The 22,184-nt window shown below is 40.4% G+C and overlaps 1 protein-coding gene across 1 annotated transcript in view; it reads left to right on the top strand.

The window, feature by feature from the left end:
• Positions 1-22,184, top strand: part of DDX60 (DExD/H-box helicase 60) — a 52,104-nt gene that overhangs the window by 5,032 nt on the left and 24,888 nt on the right. The window contains 12 exon segments of the mRNA XM_074586944.1: positions 1,230-1,391; positions 5,649-5,810; positions 6,304-6,445; positions 7,580-7,741; positions 9,129-9,231; positions 9,964-10,079; positions 12,141-12,304; positions 13,332-13,584; positions 14,451-14,614; positions 16,683-16,835; positions 18,064-18,213; positions 19,240-19,359. Coding sequence (XP_074443045.1) covers positions 1,230-1,391; positions 5,649-5,810; positions 6,304-6,445; positions 7,580-7,741; positions 9,129-9,231; positions 9,964-10,079; positions 12,141-12,304; positions 13,332-13,584; positions 14,451-14,614; positions 16,683-16,835; positions 18,064-18,213; positions 19,240-19,359 — 1,851 coding nt within the window.

Below are 22,184 nucleotides of genomic sequence, written 5' to 3'. Positions count from 1 at the left end.
TTCAGCTGAAACCTGATGAGTGGGATGCCACTTAAGGGATGTTCCCATCTTGGCGACTGCCTTTATCTTGTAGAAGATTGAAACCAGCCCATTCAGGACAAAACACTATCTATCTGTGGCATAAATCCGCCCTTAGCCACCTGGGGGGCTGTGGCTACTACGCTCTGGGTGCACTGTGGCCATTGCCTCACCCCCACGGCAGCAGCTGGCTCCTGAGGGGAGGGTGTGGAAGGGTACATTCACCAGTGGCAGGCAAGAGTCGGTGTTGCTGCCAGCAGCAGCCTCGTCTGTAGAGACATTTCAACATCTAAACTGCTCTGTGGCAGCTACCAAGGCTTGCACACTCTGTTAACTATGAAAGTATTCACAATCTGGGAATTTTTTTTTTAGGAGCTGGATTACTGTTACAAGGTCTGCACTTGCATGATTAAAGCGATGGATTCATTAATCTAGTTTTAAAATACTTTAACCTTAAAAATTTGGTATTTTTATGTATATATTATACCTTTAGTGCCTAATGTACCCCTGCCCTTTTCCTGAGCGTTATGTTACACTGCAGTTGTGTGACTACTGCTTCTGAAGAGAACAGCAGTGAGGCTTCCTTGGACTTCAGTGGGAATGATACTGGTCTAGCAAGCTGATTTTTTTCAGGGTTTTTTTTTTCAGTCCAGAAAAAAATAGTGTTACTTAGAAAGCATTTTAAAGTCACTAGAAACACAGCTGCCTGGCTACTGCTAATATTTTGGTTTATTATGATTATATTCTCTGAGGCAAGTTCAATAATTAGATACCCCAGGAGCAGAAAAACATCAGGACGCCATGAGGGTGGCGGCTGCTGCCTCAGGGCTCAGGCCGTGGGGGCTCCTCTGGAGGTGGCAGGGCAGGGTCTGGTAGCCAGGGCCTGTCCCACTGCCCCAGCCAGGAGCAGGGCAGCCAAGGGGGTCAGGACATCAGGCTCCTCCCTGGGAACAGGCGGAGGCCAGAGCAGGTTGCTAGCCAGCTGAGCTGCAGGGAGCTGGAGACTGGCCCTGCTGCAGCACCGCTGTTGGTACCCTCAGGAACATGACAAAAAAAAGCTATTTTTACTAACGATAATGCCCACTTTTCCTTCTGTCGTTTTCATATCCTTTTTTTCCCCTCTCTGAAGCTCTGTAAAGGATAAGACTTTTCCTTTTTTGTAATTTTTATTGTAATGGTCATTTGTGCTATTCATAATGTTATGACTACAGGTTCACCAGACTGTGTGTCTGTTGAGACAGCTGTGGCCTGAAGGATCTGACATTCAGCGTGTGGTCTGTGTTCTTGCTTGTGCTGTGGGATTAAAAATATACAGCAACATGTTGAAAAATTCAAATACTTCCATGGGAGCAAAGACAAAGCAATCAGCAAGAGTAAGGATTTTTTTAATATCTTTTTGGCATAGTAATCATAGAATCATAGAATCATAGAATTGTTGAGGTTGGAAGGGACCTTTAAGATCATCGAGTCCAACCTTTAGCCTACCCTGACAAGAGCCACTTCTAAACCATGTCCCTCGGTGCCCCATCTACCCTTTTTTTAAACACCTCCAGAGATGGTGAATCCACCACCTCCCTGGGCAGCCTATTCCAATGTTTAATAACCCTTTCAGTGAAAAAATGTCTCCTAATATCTAATCTAAACCTCCCCTGACGTAACTTGAACCCGTTTCCCCTCGTCCTATCACTTGTCACCAGGGAGAAGAGGTCAGCCCCCATCTCTCTACAACCTCCTTTCAGGTAGTTGTAGAGGGTGATAAGGTCTCCCCTCAGCCTCCTCTTCTCCAGGCTAAACAACCCCAGCTCCCTCAGTCGTTCCTCATAAGGTTTGTCCTCCAGGCCCCTCACCAGCTTTGTAGCCCTTCTCTGGACACGCTCCAACACCTCAATGTCCCTCCTGTAGCGAGGGGCCCAAAACTGAACGCAGTACTCGAGGTGGGGCCTCACCAGTGCCGAGTACAGGGGGATGATCACTTCCCTAGTCCACCTCAGCACACTATTCCTGATACAGGCTAGGATGCTGTTGGCCTTCTTGGCCACCTGGGCACACTGCTGGCTCATATTCAGCCGGCTGTCAACCAACACTCCCAAGTCCTTTTCTGTCGAGCCGCTTTCAAGCCATTCTGCCCCAGTCCTGTAGCACTGCATGGGGTTGTTGTGTCCCAAGTGCAGGACCCGGCATTTGGCCTTGTTGAACCTCATACCATTGGTCACAGCCCATCGGTCCAGCCTGTCCAGATCCCTCTGCAGAGCCAACCTACCCTCAAGCAGATCAACACGCCCGCCCAGTTTATTGTCATCTGCGAACTTACTGAGGGTGCATTCAATCCCTTCATCCAGATCATTGATAAAGATATTAAAGAGAACCGGCCCCAGCACCGAACCCTGGGGGACACCACTTGTGACTGCACACCAACTGGATTTAACTCCATTTACCACCACTCTCTGGGCACGGCCATCCAGCCAGTTTTTTACCCAGCGAAGAGTACACCTGTCCAGGCCATGAGCAGCCAGTTTCTCCAGGAGAATGCTGTGGGAAACAGTGTCAAAAGCTTTGCAAAAATCCAAGTAGATAACATCCACAGCTTTTCCCTCATCCACTAAGTGGGTCACCTTATCATAGAAGGATATTAGGTTTGATAGGCATGACCTGCCCTTCACAAACCCATGCTGACTGGGCCTGATCACCCTGTTCTCCTGCATGTGCCGTGTAATGGCACTGAGGAGGATCTGTTCCATGACCTTCCCAGGCACCGAGGTCAGACTGACTGGCCTGTAGTTCCCCGGATCCTCCTTCCGGCCCTTCTTGTGGATGGGTGTCACATTTGCTAACCTCCAGTCAGCTGGGACCTCCCCGGTTGTCCAGGACTGCTCATAAATGATACCAAGTGGCCTGGCGAGCACCTCCGCCAGCTCTTTCAATACCCTTGGGTGGATCCCATCCGGCCCCATAGATTTGTGCACCTCCAGGTGCTGAAGCAGGTCCCTCACCATTTCCCTTTGGATTAGAGGGGCTTCATTCTGCTCCCCATCCCTGTCTTCTAGTTCAGGGGTCTGGGTGCTCAGGGAACAACTGGTCCTACTGCTGAAGACTGAGGCAAAGACTTCATTAAGTACCTCAGCCTTTTCCTCATCCTTGGTCACTATGTTGCCGGCCCCATCTACTAGAGGACAGAGATAATCCTTAGTCCTCTTCCTATTGCTAATATATTTATAGAAGCTTTTTTTGTTGTCCTTGACAACAGAAGCCAGGTTTAGCTCCAGCTGGGCTTTAGCCCTCCTGATTTTTTCCCTACATAGCTTAACTACCTCTTTGTAGTCGTCTTGAGTGGCCTGCCCTTCCTTCCAGAGGCCATAGATCCTCTTTTTTTCCCTAAGTTGTAACACTAGCTCCCTGTTTAGCCAGGCCGGCCTTTTTCCCCGACGGCTTGTCTTCTGGCACATGGGGACAGCCTGCTCCTGCGCCTTTAAGACTTCCTTCTTGAAAATCATCCAGGCTTCCTGGGCTCCTTTGCCCTGGAGGACTGCCTCCCAGGGGACTTTGTCAACCAGGCTCCTGAAAAGCCCAAAGTCCGCCCTCTGGAAGTCCAAGGTAGCAGTTCTGCTGACCCCTCTCCTTGCTTCTCGCAGAATCGAAAACTCTATCATTTCATGGTCACTGTTCCCAAGACAGCCTCCAACCTTCACATCCCCCACAAGACCTTCCCTATTTACAAACAACAGATCCAGCAGGGCACCTTCCCTAGTTGGCTCTCTCACTAGCTGTGTCAGGAAGTTATCCCCAGCACATTCCAGGAACCTTCTAGACTGTTCCCTCCCTGCTGTATTGTATTCCCAGCAGATGTCCGGCAGATTGAAGTCCCCCACGAGGACAAGAGCTCGTGATCTTGAGACTTCTCCCAGCCGTTTATAGAATATTTCATCTGCCTCCTCATCCTGATTGGGCGGTCTATAACAGACTCCTACTACGATATCCGCCTTGTTAGCCCTGCCCCTGATTCTTACCCATAAACACTCAACCCCATTATCACCATCATTAAGTTCAAAGCATTCGTAACACTCCTTAACATACAGGGCCACACCCCCGCCTCTCCTTGCTTGCCTATCCTTCCTGAAGAGCCTATAGGCATCCATGGCAGCACTATAGCTATGTGAGTCATCCCACCACGTTTCTGTGATGGCGACTACATCATAGTTTCCCTGCTGCACGATGGCCTCCAGCTCGTCCTGCTTATTCCCCATGCTGTGTGCATTAGTGTAGATGCACTTCAGTTGGGTTAATTGTCCTGCCACTTTCTTGGGGGGACAGGCCCTGATTTGCACCTGGTCATTCTCGGACACTACTGTAGCTACCAAATTATCACTACTCCTTGTGTCTATGCTGCCACACAATTCACTATCCCCCACCATCGCTGAGGCAGGCTGCAAGACCCTGCTATCACTTATACCCATGAGCACTGCTATGTTGCTCCCAGGCACCACTTTTGTGATCCTGGTTTCGTCCCCATCCCCCATCAAACCTAGTTTAGAGCCTTATGGATAAGCCCTGCTAATTCTTGTCCCAGTCTCTTTCTTCCCCTTCGGGTTAGGCTTCCCCCGCCTGATGCCAGCATGCCTGGTTTCCTGTAGATCAGCCCATGTTCAAAAAAGCCAAGGTCCTGCCGGACGCACCAGTTGCGGAGCCAGGAGTTAATTTGCTGGCTCCTCCTATTTATCCCCTCGTTTACCCCTGCAAATGATGGGATAGAGGAGAACACTATTTGTGCTCCCGTGCTAACTGTGCTAACAGGAGAGATGGCTGTCCTTCTAGATCCCAAGCTGAAGAGAGGCCCAGGTGTTTCCTTTGTGACTGCACTCTGTAAGTGGACTGGTTCAGATAGTTGCTGTGGACGCAGCTTTTCCAAAGGAGTATGGTCTCATTGTGCTCTCTGTGGCAGTGGCTATTCCTGGGGAAAATTTTACCTTAGGAGCAATTACTTCTATAGGAAGTTTTACCTTAGAAGGTAGTTGCGCTCATGATTTTTCTTTTCTTAATGTTCAATAGCATACTAGCTTTTACAGAAGAATACGCTTTTCCTCAAGCAAGCAAGACATTTCAGAAAAAAAGGTCTCTCGGTAGGTGCAGTCATGACATCATTTTTGTGACCATATTACAAGCCTTATATTTTCATCAAGTTAACACAGGTGCAATATATCAATAATATTTTATGAGACACATATTCAGTGGACTACAGGTTAGCTATTAATGGTTAGCACGGCTGTATTTCCGTACAGACTTTTTGCTGTGCAGTTGAGAAAAGATCATAGGCCTATATCTAGATATTAATTTTTCTTCTTAAAATAATAACGTTTCTAGCCAGACAATCATTTTCAAGTTTTGTCTTGATTTTTATAGTCATACTCTTTTCAGAAAAGATTTCTTTTTTAAGTTATAACCGATCTGCACCTACCAGTGCTAAAAGGATGTTCATTTTGAAGTAAGCGTATTCACAAGTAATTACAATGCACAGATTGTTTAATAGATCAGAACTATTAGCTGCTTTAACAAAGCGCAAACCACGGAATTAAGTAGAAGTGAGCACAATTGTTTTGCTGAGGGATGTGGTCAACTTTTTACCTGTCATTTCTCAGCAGGGAAGAAGTAAACCCCTATCTCCAGAAGAAGCAGCTGACCTCTGTAGAATGCAGTGTCTTACAGTCGCTTTTCTTCTTCATATGCCTCTTTCACAGAGAGCTCAGATCAGGATCATGAAATCCTACTGGACTAAGCAAGTTTTACCATTAATAAAAATGGTATGTGTAGCACTGTCTTCCTGTGTCATGAGGTGCAATTTGCATTTCAGTTTCCATTTTCCTTTATATACTACTTTAGTCATCTGATGAGATCAAAGAATGTAATGTACCTGCTGGAGACAAACCTTACCTGGTTCAGGAATCTTGTGAGCCATGAATCAGTGGGGCTAGAAGATTTGGGGCAATATCTCTATACTTCACCTCTTGTTAGACATATCCAGTTAGCCAGCATTAGTGTTAGGGTACTGGGCTAGATGGATCTTTTGGTCTTATCCAGTATGGGAAGTTTGATGGCAGGCCTTTTTATTGTTTAAAGTTGGTTATTATAGTGAAGGAGAATAGTGAATGCAGTTTCCGGCTCACAGAGAAGTCAAGTAACAGTGTGTTGTTTTTCATGTCAATAAAACCTGTGGTAGTTGACCTGCTTTGGAGATGCTTTAATCCACGTGAAAAGGTGCTCTGTAAGAATTAATTGTTTCCTTTATTTTAACAGCAACAGCTGTGTACGCATTTTTCTCTGACACAGCTAAGTGATACAAATGGTTGGAAATTGGATTTAACTTACCTGCCTGACTTAAATGATGATTCACTGCTCAGAAATATTGCACATTACTATGAGGTCGAATATACTAGAGGTATTTATCTTTGAACAGTTTGCTTTCTTACATTTCTAACTTTATTAAGCCACAAAATGAGAATGAAACTGCTTGCACAAGCAGAAATGAGCACAGTTTTCTAATTACCCATATAATAATACATACATTTTATGGAATAATAGGAAAACTTTTTTTCTATAGCCAAAGATAGAAAATTGCATGCAAAAGTGTCTTTCACCAGTACTCATTCAGAATACGTTACCATGTCATGTCTTTGATGTGCCACCTGTACTTAGGCAAAGGAAGAGTGATATAGAGCTCTGTGTCACTGTTATTGGGTATCCTCAACCATTTGGGTTTTAGCCAGTTTTCTATCAATTTCATTTTGTTTTGATGCAATACAGTCAGAATGGGAACTAGATTTGATTCCTAATGTCACTGAGTCATTGGATAATATTTTTAATTTCAGATGAGATTGATTCAGACAAAATCATATGTTGTCTTATAAATACATGAATTTGGATCCGGAACTTTAAGAACACCATCAGATGTGTGAAGATTCACAAAAAAGTTACAAAAGCTGACAGAGCAAGAAAGTACAGAAAAAGATTTGTAGCAAATGTTTTTTCAGAGTAATTCTGTTTACCAGAAATCCTCTGCCATGAGTCTGTCTGACAGTAAACCAGAATGCTTTCTTTATGAATCTAGTCACAAGATGTCCTGTATGTACCTCAGTAAAGGAAGTATAGAGGAATTTTCAAAGGAAATATAAATTAGGAATATGAAACATATATTTTTTATAATTATACCTATTACTGGGCACTAAAAAGAAAATTCTCAATTCAAGATCCTACCCTGCAGGAGGTGAAGGTGAGAGCAACTTTTCTTCAGCTGTGGAGCTTGCAGGCTTCCACAAGCAGTCTAAATCTGGTGTTCTTTTGAAAATACATCTTTTTAGTACAATTAGTTATTTATACCCTAGACTATGAAAAACTATGAATGTACAACATTCTGTCCTAATTTGTTCTAATGACCAAAGACCTTGGATAGGACTGAAGTCTTTGTGCCTGATGCTGCGTAGGTGCATAGGTAGATTAGGTAGATTCTGTTTGAGGAAACTTTTAATTTTAATGTTCTTTTTTTTTTTTCTTTCTTTCTTCCCTCCCTGCGCAGGGTTAGAGTTCAAAAAGGAATTGGGGAAAGAAATAGAGAATGAATACCAGTGTTTATGGGACACTGTAACAAAATTGGCTGTGAAATACAGTTTTGGAGATGCCTTCCCAATACGAAAGACTTGCCAACTATTTCTTGAACAGGAACAGACATTATTTAGAGGTACTGACAACTCCACAAATTAGAGAGTTGGAAGCATGATCTTCGTTACTATCACTAAAAGTTCTAGGAGTGGTGATCTGATATGCTGATCACAAATCTAATCCATGCTTTATGGATTCTCCCCTCCTTCCCATCAACCCACTACGAAAACTTGAAGTTGATGCCAAATAAGTCTGACCAGGCCTCATGGGTGAAATTCTGACTCCACTGTAGACAGCACTAGTATTGTTATTGACTTGAGTAGGAATTGGGTTTGGTTCCATGATTGCTAGCCCAAATTGCTTGTCTGTGTTGTAAAAAACATTATGATTATTGTAATACAAATAATAGTAAAAAGCATAATAATTACTCATAATTAATGATTATGTCACAGGAGGACTGTCTCTGAAGAACGTCTTTGTATATGTTGACAACAGGGTTATACAGGTATTGGGCATGGGAGCAGCAAATTAAGTGAAATATAGGATTGTTGCCCAAATAGTAGAGTCCGGCCATCACTGTAGCTCGCGTTGCAGTCCTTGGAGGTAGTAGAACTATGGCTTGCCTATAAGTGTCTTAAATTACACCATCATCCTGTTTAGTAGCCCATAATTGGGGAATTGCATAGTTGGCTCAGAGATTATTGGTTTTCTTACCTCACTTACAAGACCTGTTCTAAATATCTGAAAGGAGTAGGTAGACATTTTTGCCTGATATCTGACATTTCTTAAGAACCAGTTTTGTTACAGCCTGCGAATGCTTGTTTTAAACCGAATAAATTGTATAAGTCTTTAGAAGAGACAGTTGGTAAAAAATTCAGTAAAGGCTGCAATATAATTCTGCTTAAGTTTGTGAGTGTTCTTCAGCTGGTTTCAAAGATGTTCAAGTGGGCAAAGTGGGCTCTAGTGGGCAAAAAAAGACAGTTCCTTTGTTATCTGTCTGATACTAAGGCATCTTCTGGCACAGTATTTGTGTTACCTATATCTGTATCTCCTTTGGAGACCTTGAAGACTGAAGTTGTGGCTAGACTTCAAACACAGGAAGGATACACAATGTTACATGTCATCTTTAGTCATCTAATGTAAGTGCAGTTGAAAGTGCATGTTTATGGAATCAGTGCAGGAAAGTAGATGCCTGTGAGATGGGATGGGTTGTAGCATTCAAAAAGTTAGCGTAGCGAAAATGGATTTTGAGAATATCTACGCAGAAGCAATAATGATGTCTGCTTTATTCTTCTCATGCTTGAGAAGAAACAGAGAAAGGGGAACTTGTGAACTGCTGCTTACTTTTAGCAAATTTTACTTTATAGAATTTCATTTATAATGTAACATGACAGAATTTTCAAGTATGATATACAATTATATATATTCTTAATTAAACAATATTAATTATTTTTTGCACTGTAAAGACTATGCAGCAGAAATTCCTAACATTGGACTTATCTCAGTGAAATCTGATCTTGTTGAAGATTATGCTGGAGATGTTTTGAAAGACCTACCTGTTTTAGAAAGGTACATTTATGAGTTTTATTCTAACATAATGAAATAACATTATATGGGCTTATTTTCTACTCCCTTGCACTTTACATCCATATTGTGCTCAATTTTTACATATGTAGAAGTCCTTTTGCTGTGACTGGGTAAAATTTCACATTTACATGTACTGGTGTAAATATTAACAGAAAGTTCAGAACAAGAATGGATAAGAGTCAACCTATCCATATTTTCTGATACTGTTATTTGTTTGCATTGTAGTACTTGATTATTATTCTACATTCTATAACTGTTTTTCTAAATGTAAAATTTTTATTTGAAAGGCCTTATCCTAAATTGCAAAGCTCAGGTTGATTTCAGGAAAAGAAAAACATTCAGTAAAAATATTGAAAAAAAAGTAAGAAGAGATTATCCTTTACATTTGCTCTGCTACTTTTTGAAGTGAGTTCTGTGCTGCTCAACGAGTAATTTTTAGCAAGTGTATAAGTTATGTAGTTACATTGCATTCTGTGATTAATCTGTAGGAAAACAAGTGAAAAAATGGGGTTTTACTTTGTTTGTTAGTAATTCTTTCTGAAAAATTGAGGCTATCTTAGCACACTATATTTGGAGTAGAATTAAACCCTACATTGGTTTTCTGCCACAGTAAAATTGTGATTTGATAAATACTAATTTTTTTGAATGTTTTGAATGTTTCATTAGAGATGCTGGAAAACAATTTCTGCTCTGTTTAATGTTTGTATATTTCAGCAATGATCCTGCAATTACTTCACTTACTAGATACAGGGAATTTGATGAGCTTCATCACTGGCATTCTGGCAGGCCTTTGGCTGAGGAGTATGTGCGAGTACGGTGTAATACTGATGGTAAGAAAAACTAACACAGAGCCCACATGTCTGTATTGGCTAGAACAGTATTGTAAACGTTATGGTTTTGGAGAAGGACTTCTCATTTCAGAAAATATTTGCAGCTCTGTAAAAACTTGTGAAACTAGAGCTACTGCAATAGCTAAATTATACGTAAATTGGTGTTCCTGTGCATAACGTATATGCATTGTGTGTAATCTTAAATAGTTCTACTGAGTATAACAGAATGAGCACTTGTGGTCAGATGTTCATGATACATTCCCTTTTGCTTGTGAAATGCTTCACATATTTATATAAGCAAACTGTATGTACATGTGCAGTTCAATGTTTAAATATATAGTTTGGATAATGCTTGGTAAGCACACCCATACATATGCAGATGTTTGCACAGTATACGCATAGCCAATCTTACCTTTTGAGAACAGAATTAAAATAAGAAGTAAAAGAGGTTGTTGTGGTTTAATGCCAGCTGGCAACTAAGGACCACACAGCTGCTTGCTCACTCTCCCCTACCCTGGTGGGATGGGGGAGGAAATCAGAGTGAAAGTAAGAAAACTCATCAGCTGAGATAAAGGCAGTTTAATAGGTAAAGCAAAAGCTGTGCACACAAAGCAAAATGAGGAATTCACTTGCGACCCATCACCAGGCAGGTGTTTAGAGCCCTCTCTAGGTAAGCAGGGCTCCATCATGTGTAACAGTTACTTGGGAAGACAAATGCCATCAATTGCCATCACAGTCTACTTGCTGGTGGGGCGATGTGAGAAGCAGAAAAGGCCTTGATGCTGTGTAAGCACTGCTCAGCAATAACTAAACACCCCTGTGCTATCAACACTGTTTTAATCACAAATCCAAAACATAGTACCATGCAAGCTACTATGAAGACATTTAACTCTATCCCACTAAAACCAGCACAGAAGTAAACAAAAGTTGTTTGTATCATAATTCTTGATGTTATGCATTATAGTTTCCTGTAATTTTTTTGAGTTTAAAAACAGACCATGGACTTAGTTTTGATCTTAGATTTGCATATTTACATGAAATTAAGTATACGAGGCTCTGTGTATCAGCAAGTACACAAAATTTTCTCACAAAGATGTTCCCATCATCTATTGCATCACACAGTGAATTGAACTGTGAAAAACCTACCAGGAGTTGAGAAATCATGGATTACTGTTGGTACTTCCAGTGTTGCTTATGGTTTTCGGTCAGTGACTTAGAAGTGTTGTTTCCTGAGTGGGTACTTTCACTACTTGACCTATGAAACCATGCTTCCATATGCTCATCTTTTTGACTGGATGATTTTTTGCATTCTTCTGTGCACTATGATTTCAACAGAAAGTTTGGACAGCATAACCTGCAGAACAGTAGCTAGAGCACCTTCCATAATTTTGGCGTTGGAAAGTTTATGTCCACTCCAGTTGAGGAGAGGGCCTTCTCTCTCCTGTGCCTTGCATGAATACTCTTAATGCCAACATGTGTCATCTCAGTCTTTCTTGTGAAATTCTGAAATGGGTCTTCACACACGGAAACTGACTCATCGTTTTGATTTTAGGGCAGAGAGAAATACTTAGGCTCGAGTGTGGAAGTAACTATGTGCTCAGTTCAATATCTTCCAATGGCTAGCATAAATGTTCTTCCAGCAGCTTTATTTATTTATGTTCTGGTGACAGACTCTTGTTTTCATGGGGAAGGGATCTCTTTCTGATCATCTGAATTGCCTTCAGAAGACACCTTCCTATTTTCACGGACTGTGTGAGAAGCCTAGGCATTTTGCTCAATTATAATTTCTTTCTAGGCATCCTGCTTGTTAAGTTTTCCACTATTGTTAATGTGTGCCTAAAGTAGTTTGAATTTGAGTCTATTGCCTATCTCTCAGATAATTCAAAGTACTTTTGGATTTCAGTGAATCTTAGTAGCCAGCTTATTTCAAAATGTGATTTTGCCCTTACGTCAATGAGGAATTTTAAGGAAATTTATCCATTACCCCTGTGTCCTTTCTTGGAAATAGATTAGCCTGGAATTCTATCAGAATGTTTTTTAATCAATTATATCTGTTTGCAGCAAAATACAAAGATCCAGAAGAAAGAAGACAAATACAAAATTTACAGAATTTTCAAAATTTTTACGGAAGCACTTTGGAAAAGTTCACTTCAAAAGTTGTTGTACATCAAGAGGATGTGTCAGGGAATGCTAGTACTGCTGTTAAAAAGACACAAAAAAAGCATGTGAGTATATTCGAATTGCTCTTTCCAAATCTTTTTCCTATTATCCAGGCAAGGATTTTTACTATATGAGTCCTACAGTTCTCAGTTGAAGAAATTTGAATTGCCTTTGTTCTTAAAATTTAATCAGCAAATTGGCAAAAGTATTTTTGTTCCTAGTTAGGAATACTAATGAGTGATAATATTTTAACAGGCACAAATAAATTTAAAAAAAAACCAAACAACTCTGTAAAGGCTGATAGGTTTTGGCTTATGGCCAGTATTATAATGTGAGGTGAAGGAAACTTTGAGTTCCTGGGAACTCAGAATTAAATTCAGGAGTTCCTGAATTTATTTTTCCTTTAAGAAACCATTGAGAAATACTGGAAAAAACATTATTCAGTTATTTATTTCCCTGCACTATTTGGAAACATTGTCTGTGAAAGATCCTGTAGATGTTGCAATTAATGCTAACTATGTGAACATTGTCAGACACCACAGGGTATGTAGCATGTACTTGCATACTCAAAAATACTGAGCAATAGTAATTTGAGTAATATTTTATAATAAACTGTACTATGGATTACAGATTATGGCCTGTTGAATTACTTGTAAAAGTCTGTATATAAAATAACTTTGTTAACTTCAAGTAAGGTTGAAATCTTAATTTTATTTAATCTATTGAAAAGCATCTCAATATGACCAGAATTACTATTACCCATGTATAAAATAAAAGCTTAAAATTTAACTTTCAGACATCTGCTATTTTACTTTTCCACCCTTGTGCTTTTTTATTCTACTTGTGAAGCTTTGTACTGATTTAAAATGAAGCTTAGGGAAGCTCTTTTGAGCAACATATATTGGGATTCAGAAATTATACCTCCTTCAAAATGATGTGCGATTTTAGACAGTTCCCAAACCACAATGTATCAAACAGATAAATTGAAAATTATAATGTACCTGCTGTGATTGAGTTTATGGATCAGCTTTTTTTAGATAATTCTTGCACACAGTGATGGTTAGTTCTAAATATCTTCATTTTATTGGATAGAAAAGTAAAGCGGAAACAATTGTAGAGGAAAACAACAAACGACTAAAAGCTAAAGAAGAAAAGAAAGAACAGGAGCAATGGAAAGCCTTGTATATACCAATTGAAAAGGAAATAAAAGCAAATCTGACTGTTGGAATAAATAAATTGGAGAAGTTTCTCAAGACCCTTAAAAGTAAATCTGTGAAGTTCAACGTAGAAATGGCAGGACTGTCTGTCTGTTTAGAAGTGTGGAAGAAACACTGCAGAGAGCAAGGTATGATAGCCAAATTCATGTTCAGTATTCAACTTCCACTCCTGTTAACCAAGAGAGTGAGTAACTTTTGACATTCTCAGCTGGAATAAAGATGTGAAAATATAGCCCTGTTTCAGGAGCATGCAATGTGATTTTAAGTCCCCTTTTGCAGGGGGACTTAACAGGCTCTGGTCCCCTTTTGCAATTTCAAGATCCTTTGAGTCAGCCATAAAGTGTCCAATGAAATTAGATTGTAGCTATTTTCCTGTTTTGCTTTGCCAAACTTGCATATGTAAATATTTTATTTTGTTGTATATATCTTTAATGATTATGTATCATACACAGTAAAATACATCTGTATTGCAGTGGATTGTTTAATTAGCTGAGGTGGTCAGCTCACAGTCTGAATGTTGACCATTTGCACAGAAATCTGTGCTACCATAGTTAGCGGCCTCCTGTTTCAGTAGAATTAACTTGTTCAGTCCATACTCTCAGTCAGGAGGGTCCAAACACACACTGCTCTAAACGTGTTGAGGAGAGTTGTCAACATTGGAGTGAAATATGTTGCCAATAAGATTAATAAATATGTGGGTCTGTGAAATAGGGGAGCTCTGTTATTGCATAGATGTTGGAAGTATGAATTCCTTTTATAGCTGAGCCTGCAGAAGCAGATAGAATTATTTGGGTGCTTGGTCTTCAGTGTCACTCCTTGTAGAGGTCACAGGAGTGTGGGTTGCCTTTGTCTAGTCGTCTTTAAATAAAATTAATTTTTAAATTGTCATAAATGTGGTTGGATGGATAAGGTCTGTTCTAAAAATACCTAATATCAGAAGACTCCCAGTGATACAAATGGCTCTCGGATAACTGTGGGCTTTTTTTTTTTGAAGGTAACAAATCTAAAGATTTAAGCAAAGCTGTTGAAGTCATGAGGAGAATTCATATCCTCCTTGAAAAATATCAAGATCTCTTGGAGAAACCACATCTACAAAAGCTGACCAGATATCTAAGCCTTCTTGGATTTGAGAATTTGGCATGCTGTCTGTCTGGCCAGGTAACTTCATAGACTGTAATGATTCTACAGTAACTGAATCTGCAGCTGAATACCAACAGTGTTTTCTTAAGCATTAAATAATGTGTAGAAGATCTATATTGGACTTATTTTATTTTGTATTGTACCATAAGATTTGGAACTACCTATTCTTGCTTCAGATATTAATCGTTAGTTACACAGATACATTTCTCTACTTGACGTGAGAGACAGCTGGCACAATAGGCCACTTCCCCTTCAGTAAACAGAGCTTTATATGGCTGCATACCCTTTGAAACATGCATCATGATCAATTTGCTCTAGTTATGTCTGCTTGAGGCCTTAGACACCTCTGAGAGGTATCTGCTGTTCAACTCATCACATTAGCTGAACCCTGCATGTTAAAAATAGCTGTTAAAAGCTATGTGATGAGCACCTGCTCTCTAACAGGCCTAAATGTGCTACTTTAGAAAACAAAATCTTTGAGACTGAAGAGGTGGATGAAAACTATTCTGTTTGCTGTTATGGTATTACTTATCACCTCTGAAGGAAACAGTTTCAGGTGCTGAGTTGCTTCTCCTTGGTACCACAGCTGAGACCACCAGTAGCTACACTAAATTTGGCTCTGACGTAATTTCTCTAAGGATTGACCTTATGCTTTTCTGCATGTTAGCAATCTGCCCACTGGCTGATTTAATGTTAAGAGCATTTTGATACCTTTGCGTGTAGATGGGATGATATTACGGAGAGAGAATGCTAAAATGGCTCTGGGGCAGAAGAGGGAGGATATATCTCACAGCCTGCTGAAGGTGGAGTCAATAGCAAAAGGAAGGAAGATTACAGCAAAATGTAAAACCAGTATCAGTCACTTCAGTGTCTCATTTTTCAGGCACAGCAGAGTTAGTATTTTTTTGAAGCTTATTTCTGGAAATTATTTATCATCCTTCCTTGAGGATCAAGACATAGAGGTGAGGGAGGAAGTGATGGTTTTGTACGAAATTTTCTTCCCTTGAAGAATGGGAATTATCTGTCTCTCCTTCCTATGTGAATCCAACTGGTTTATGATGATTGTTTGCTTCTGGCTACATAGTTATTGTAAGAGTGTTTGGTGACCCAAATAGAGTATGTTACATTTTAGGAAGCAGAATTGTAGGATCCGAGGATCTCAAAAGGTCTGTTGTAAAGGTTTGTGGTGATACAAGGGATATGTTCGCAAATTTAATGTCTTGCTTAGAAGGGCTCTAGATCAGTCAGTGCATTTTGGACCTGCTTTTCCAGCTGCTTGTTTCTGATTATTACTTTTGCAAAGTCAGGGGAATTTTAGGAATAACTACAATTTTCAGGAATAACTGAAGATACTTCTTTCAAGAAGTTGAAGTTGTGAAATCTCCATCCTTGGACATGGTAAAAACTCAGCTGAACACAGCCCTGAGTGACCTGATCTAATTGCACCTGCTTCTAGCAGCGAGTTGGATTAATTGACATCCAGACATCCCTGACAACCTAAATTATTATGTGATTTTCTGATCTTCTGATGTGGGTTGTCACATCTAATGCTTTTCTATACAGTGCTCAGGATCAGATGTTGTAACCAGATGTGTCCATGAACACAGAATTTGGTATATCTTAGGATATACAGGCATTGTTTAAAATTACAATGCTTTACTGAATTTGGGATCGCACTCGGTCTTTATATTGAATTTTCTTTTGCAACTGTGATTCATTGCACAAGCAGTAGGGCAGGCAGAAGAAAAGAGACATAAATATAGGATGAGAAGGCTCTGGCAGGCAGTAGCTTGAAGAGACTGAGCTTTGCCTGCTACCCAGTTTTGTTAGGTCTTCTGGTAGCAAAAGTACTACCACCACTGGCTATGGAAGACATATTATTTTTAGAACATAGTCTCCTTTGAAGAGATAAAAGCTTAACCCTAACATAAGGCTATATGGTATAGATATCTGCAAGAAATTATTTAAAAATCACCTGCGCTTTTATGTTTCTCAAAGTTTGCAGAGTTCCACAGAGCAAAACATGTCACTTTCTTAATCTCTTGCTAGCTTTCAAACCAAGCTGAATTTTCATTTGACCTTATAGACAGGAGAAAGTAGCGATCACAATGTAAGCACCTGTGCTGTCGAAGTGGGTCCAGCTCGCTTTCAGCTACAATATATGGATTATTACTTGCTCAGAGAAGAGAGGAATGATCCAGATCCCCGAGTGCAACATTTCATACCAGACACATGGCAGGTAATGAGACACAAGCCTTTTGCAAGTGAATGGAAATGGTCTTTGATTTTGTTTTTTTTTTTTTTTTTCATTTAAAAATACATATTATTATACTATTTGTCAAAAATAGTGCTGTTTAACAAATTTAATTATTTAACAAGTTTAACAAATTCAATTATTTAACAAGTTTAACAAATTCAGTAGATCATTTTGGACTGTAATCCATGTTCTTTCCACACGGAGAGCTTTTCTACAGAGAGCTTGTCCCAAGGAATTCAACGCAAGAAATGCCTAATCAGTGGGATTGCACTGCTTATTACCATATTTGATGGTGGTAATGCCCCATTTGGATAATCTCTGACTGTTCATCCTCTGCTCATTTGTCCCTAAAGAGTTACCCATAGTAGCAGCTGAGAAATAACTTTTCTGTCTAAACTCAGGTTAATTTTTTTTTATTATTGCACTGGGGAGGCCAGCTGAACTTGCTGCTTTGCGTGTCTGTATCTGCAAAACAGTCACTTGCTTGAAAAGCAACTTGGAACTTGGCACATGCGCTGATGGAGAAAGATAGTGCTAGTACTATTTCTGTTTCCTCTTCTGTACCCCTTCCCCCATCCTTTCACCGACCTATGTAAGGTGAGAGACCGTGGAGGCAAGATAATAATAGGGAAGAAAACAGATTAATAAACACCGTAAGCTAGGAGCAGAAGAGAGATTTGGACAGTATCGATGTAATTTGTTCAAGGCCGGGTTGGATGGGGCTTTGAGTAACCTAGTCTAGTGGGAGGTGTCCCTGCCCGTGGCAGGGGAGTTGGAGAACTAGATGATCTTTAAGGTCTCTTCCAACTGTAACCATTCTATGATTTTAACTATTATAATGCAAGAAAAAAATACTGCCTTGCATGAAGTAATTAAGTTTTTGGAACTAAATTATACACTGCTGAGTTAACTGGTTTTATTTTTTAATTTGAAAATGTCCAGGTTTGTACTCAGAATGTGCTGGTAGCAATGTCTTAGACCAACTAATTGAAATAGACAAGTTATAATTTGTAATTCCATTTTTTCCCACTAACAGTTTAAGAGAAAAGAGTATAGTCATAAAATGACTACATTAACTCTAATTTTCTGTAGTCTAAAATCTGTGTATAAATTTTACATGCAGAAATAGGAGATGTTGTTACAGGAAGAGCTGGTTTACTCAATAAAAACGTAACAAGACATTTTGAATAAGTAATTGTTTTTCTTTTAGCGAGAACTTTTTGATGCTGTAGATAATAATGAGTCTGCAGTGGTTGTTGCACCCAGTTCATCAGGAAAAACATATGCATCATACTATTGCATGGAAAAAGTTCTGAAAACAAGCAATGATGGAGTGGTTGTGTATGTTGCTCCTACAAAGGTAAGGCTGCATCCTACTACATATTCTGTATGTATGAATATGGTATTTCTCAGTGTGATTCTGAAACTGTTTGGAGTACTTGTTACACAAATTTAGTTGATATTTGTATTTTTTATTAGAAATGGAATCTTTTCATTCTGTTTTATGTTGACATTTATTAGAAACAGAATGTTTACAAAAAATCTTCAAAATATTTAGGCTTGTGTAGAGTTTGTCTAATATCTGTATACCTAATTTAAGGTCAGAAACACTAATATATACAAAAGTCCTGTAAGTAGCATGTTAAGTAAATGGTGAGAGTACCAAAAGCCTACCAACATGGTAAAAGTAATATTAGAACAGAAAAATAACCAAGCAAGCCATCTTTTTCTAATTGAATTTGCTGTTTGATGCTTCAAGAGAAAATTTAGGAAATTGTAGGCAGTGGGATATTTTTCTAATGAGAGTTCTGTCCTAATAGTTAAAAACTGACTGAAGTGCTGAGGGACAATGTTTTGACTTCTTCCAAAAATTATTTTAATGTTCAGTAATACAATTTTTTGATATTGAATTACATGTGCTGTTATTCAATAACAGTCTCTATGGATTGTTTTCTGTAAGTAAAATCAATATTTTTTTTTGTTATACTCAGGTTGGGCCTCAAAATAATCTTTTCATTTGAATGTCAGTCTGGATACAGAAATCTATTTTATACCTGCAGCCCCAGGACTTTGAGATCATTAAAGTGATTGTGGTTCCACTAGTATGTGACCTATTTTTAACTGCTTTGAAAATAATTAAAATACAAAACTTATAACATATAACTCACTTTACACAACACTAAATTTCTTTGAAAGCATTTGAATATTATTGAAAATCAAGTACCATATCTTTTTAAAGTTAACATTGTTGACAGTCTAGACTTAATAGTCCATAACATAGTTCATTATAGTCTAGTACATTAATATCAGTGACAAAATTGAATGCTTTTATATGTGCCTTTAGACATACAATATCTAGTTTTGTTAATGACCTGCTTTATTTAAGGCCCTTGTAAACCAAGTGGTGGGAACTATATGCAGTCGATTCACCAAGGAACTTCCGTATGGATTGGCAGTGTGTGGAGTCTTCACACGAGATTATCGCAGTGACATCATGAATTCTCAGGTATATTTTTATGGGTATTTTAACACATAATAATAAGGACTTCTGTATTCCATCTGGTTTCTGAAAATGTTAATTCTAATCATAACAATTGTGCTGTTATTAAATACAAAGTTCAGGAAAAACCTAAGCATACGTGTACTGCTTACCAGAAACTTTCAGTCTATGGCATACAACCTTACCTGTTCATCCTTAGGGGACATGCAGCTGATTACTTGCTCTCGTTAAAAGAAAAGACATTAAAATCCTTTGGTTGCCAGCATACAGCAGATGCCTCACAGAAGTCCAGATAGAATACATCAGTAGCTCTTCTCTTGTCTGCTGATGTAGTCACTCCATCGTAGAAGGCCACTAGTTGGTCTCTCTTGTAGTAGGGAGCCCAGAACTGGACAGAGGAGTCCAGGTGTGGCCTCATCAGTGCTGAGTGGAGGGCAAAGATCTCCTGCCTTGATTTGCTGGCAACACTCCTCCTAATGCAGCACAGGATACCAATAGCCTGCTTTGCCACAAGGGCACATTGCTGCCTTCTGTTCATCTTGTTATCCACTGGGACCCTCAGGTCCTTTTCTGCAGAGCTGCTTCCCAGCTGGATGGCCACCGGCGTACACTGGTTCATGGTGGTGTTCCTCCCCAGGTGTAGGACTTTGCACATCTCCCTGTTGAACTTCATGAGGTTCATACCAGCCCATTTCTCCACCCTGTCTAGGTCTCTCTGGATGGCAGTATGATCCTCTGGTATATCAGCCACACCTCCCAGTTTGGTGTCATCAGCAAACCTGTTCCGGGTATACTTTTCCCCATCATCCAGGTCATTAATGAAGATGTTAAACAGGATTAGACCCACTATTGACCCCTGGGGTACACTGCTAGTTACTGGCCTCCAGCTAGACTTTGTACCATTAATCACCAACCTCTGGGCCAAGTCTTCCAACCAGTTTTCAGTCCACCTCACTATCTGCTCATCTGGCCCATGCTTTAGCAGCTTGTCTGTAAGGATCTTATAGGAGACGTTGTTGAAAGCCTTACTGAAGACAATCTCCATTGCTACCAAGCCAGTCATTTCATCATAAAAGTTGGTTGAAGTTGGTCAAACTTTGGGGAATTTCAGGGAATTTATGCTGAATACTCCTGATGATTTTCTTGTTCTCCATGTGCTGGGAAATGATTTCCAGGAAGAGTTGCTCCATCACCTTCCCAGGGATCGAGGTGAGGCTGACCAGTCTGTAGTTTCCTGTGTCCTCTTTCTTGCCCTTCTTGAAGATAACAGTGACAAATCATTAATTCATTCATGCTTACCTTGAAATCAAATACATATATATTTATAATATATGTGGTTTTTATATATATATATATAACCGTCCACTGTAGGTAAAGATCAAGTATGAGACCATCTAAGGATCCTGAACGTATACAAGTCCATAGGACCTGCTGAGATCCATACACGAGTCCTGAGGGAACAGGTGGATGAAGTTACTAAGCCACTTTCCATTATATTTGAAAAGTGACAATCTGGTGAAGTTCCCACTGACTGAAAAAGGGGAAACGTAACCCCCATTTTCAAAAAGAGGACAAAGGAAGACCCAGGGAACTACAGGCCAGTCAGTCTCACCTCTGTGCCCAGCAAGATCATGGAGCAGATCCTCTTGGGAACTCAGCTAAGATACATGGAAAATAAGGAGGTGATCAGTGACAGTCAACTTCACCAAGGGAAAGTCATGACTGACAAATTTGGTGACCTTCTATGGCGGGGTTACAGTGTTGGTGGATAAGGGTAGAGCAACTACCTGGACTTATGCAAAGCATTTGACACTGTCCCACACGACATCCTGGTCTCTAAATTGGAGAGACATGGATTTTATGGATGGACCACTTGGTGGATAAGGAACTGGATGGATAGGTCGCACTCAAAGGGTTTGCGGTCAGTGGCTTGATGTCCAAGTGGAAACCAGTGGTGAGTGGTGTTCCTCAGGGGCTGGTACTGGGACCGGTGCTGTTTAACATCTTTGTTGAAGACACAGATGTTGGGATTGAGTGCACCCTCAGCAAGTTTGCTGGTGACACCAAGCTGTGTGGCACGATCAACACGCTGGAGGGAAGGCATGCCATCCAGAGGGACCTGGACAGGCTTCAGAGGTAGGCCTGTGTGAACCTCATGAAATTCAACCAGGCCAAGTGCAAGGTCCTGCACCTGGGTCAGGGCTATCCCAAGTACCAATACAGGCTGGGCGGAGAATGGCTTGAGAACAGCCCTGAGGAGAAGGACTTGGGAGTGTTGGTGGATGAGAAGCTCAACATGAGCCAGCAATGTGCACTTGCAGCCCAGAAGGCCAACCGTATCCTGGGCTGCATCAAAAGAAGTGTGGCTAGCAGGTTGAGGGAGGTGATTCTCCCCCTCTACTCTTCTCTGGTGAGATCCCACCTGGAATACTGTGTCTAGCTTTGGAGTCCTCAGCACAAGAAGGACATGGACCTGTTGGAGTGGGTCCAGCGGAGGGTCATGAAGAGAATCAGAGGGCCGGAGCACCTCTGCTATGAAGACAGGCTGAGAGAGTTGGGGTTGTTCAGCCCGGAGAAGAGAAAGCTCTGGGGAGACCTTATAGCCGCCTTTCATCTGAAGGGGGCCTACGAGGAAGCTGGAGAGGGAGTTTTTACAAGGGCATGTAGTGATAGGACAAGGGGTAATGGCTTCAAACTGGAAGAGGCTAGATTTATATTAGATATCAGGAAGGAATTTTTCACTCTGAGGGTGGTGAGGCACTGGAGCAGGTTGCCCGGGGAAGTTGTAGATGCCCCATCCCTGGAAGTGTTCAAGACCAGTATGGATGGGG

This window comes from Larus michahellis, chromosome 5, assembly GCF_964199755.1.
Source record: "Larus michahellis chromosome 5, bLarMic1.1, whole genome shotgun sequence".
Classification (NCBI taxonomy): Eukaryota; Metazoa; Chordata; class Aves; order Charadriiformes; family Laridae; genus Larus; species Larus michahellis.
Note: the sequence above shows the minus strand (reverse complement) of the source record. Positions and strands in the feature narration are given on the sequence as shown.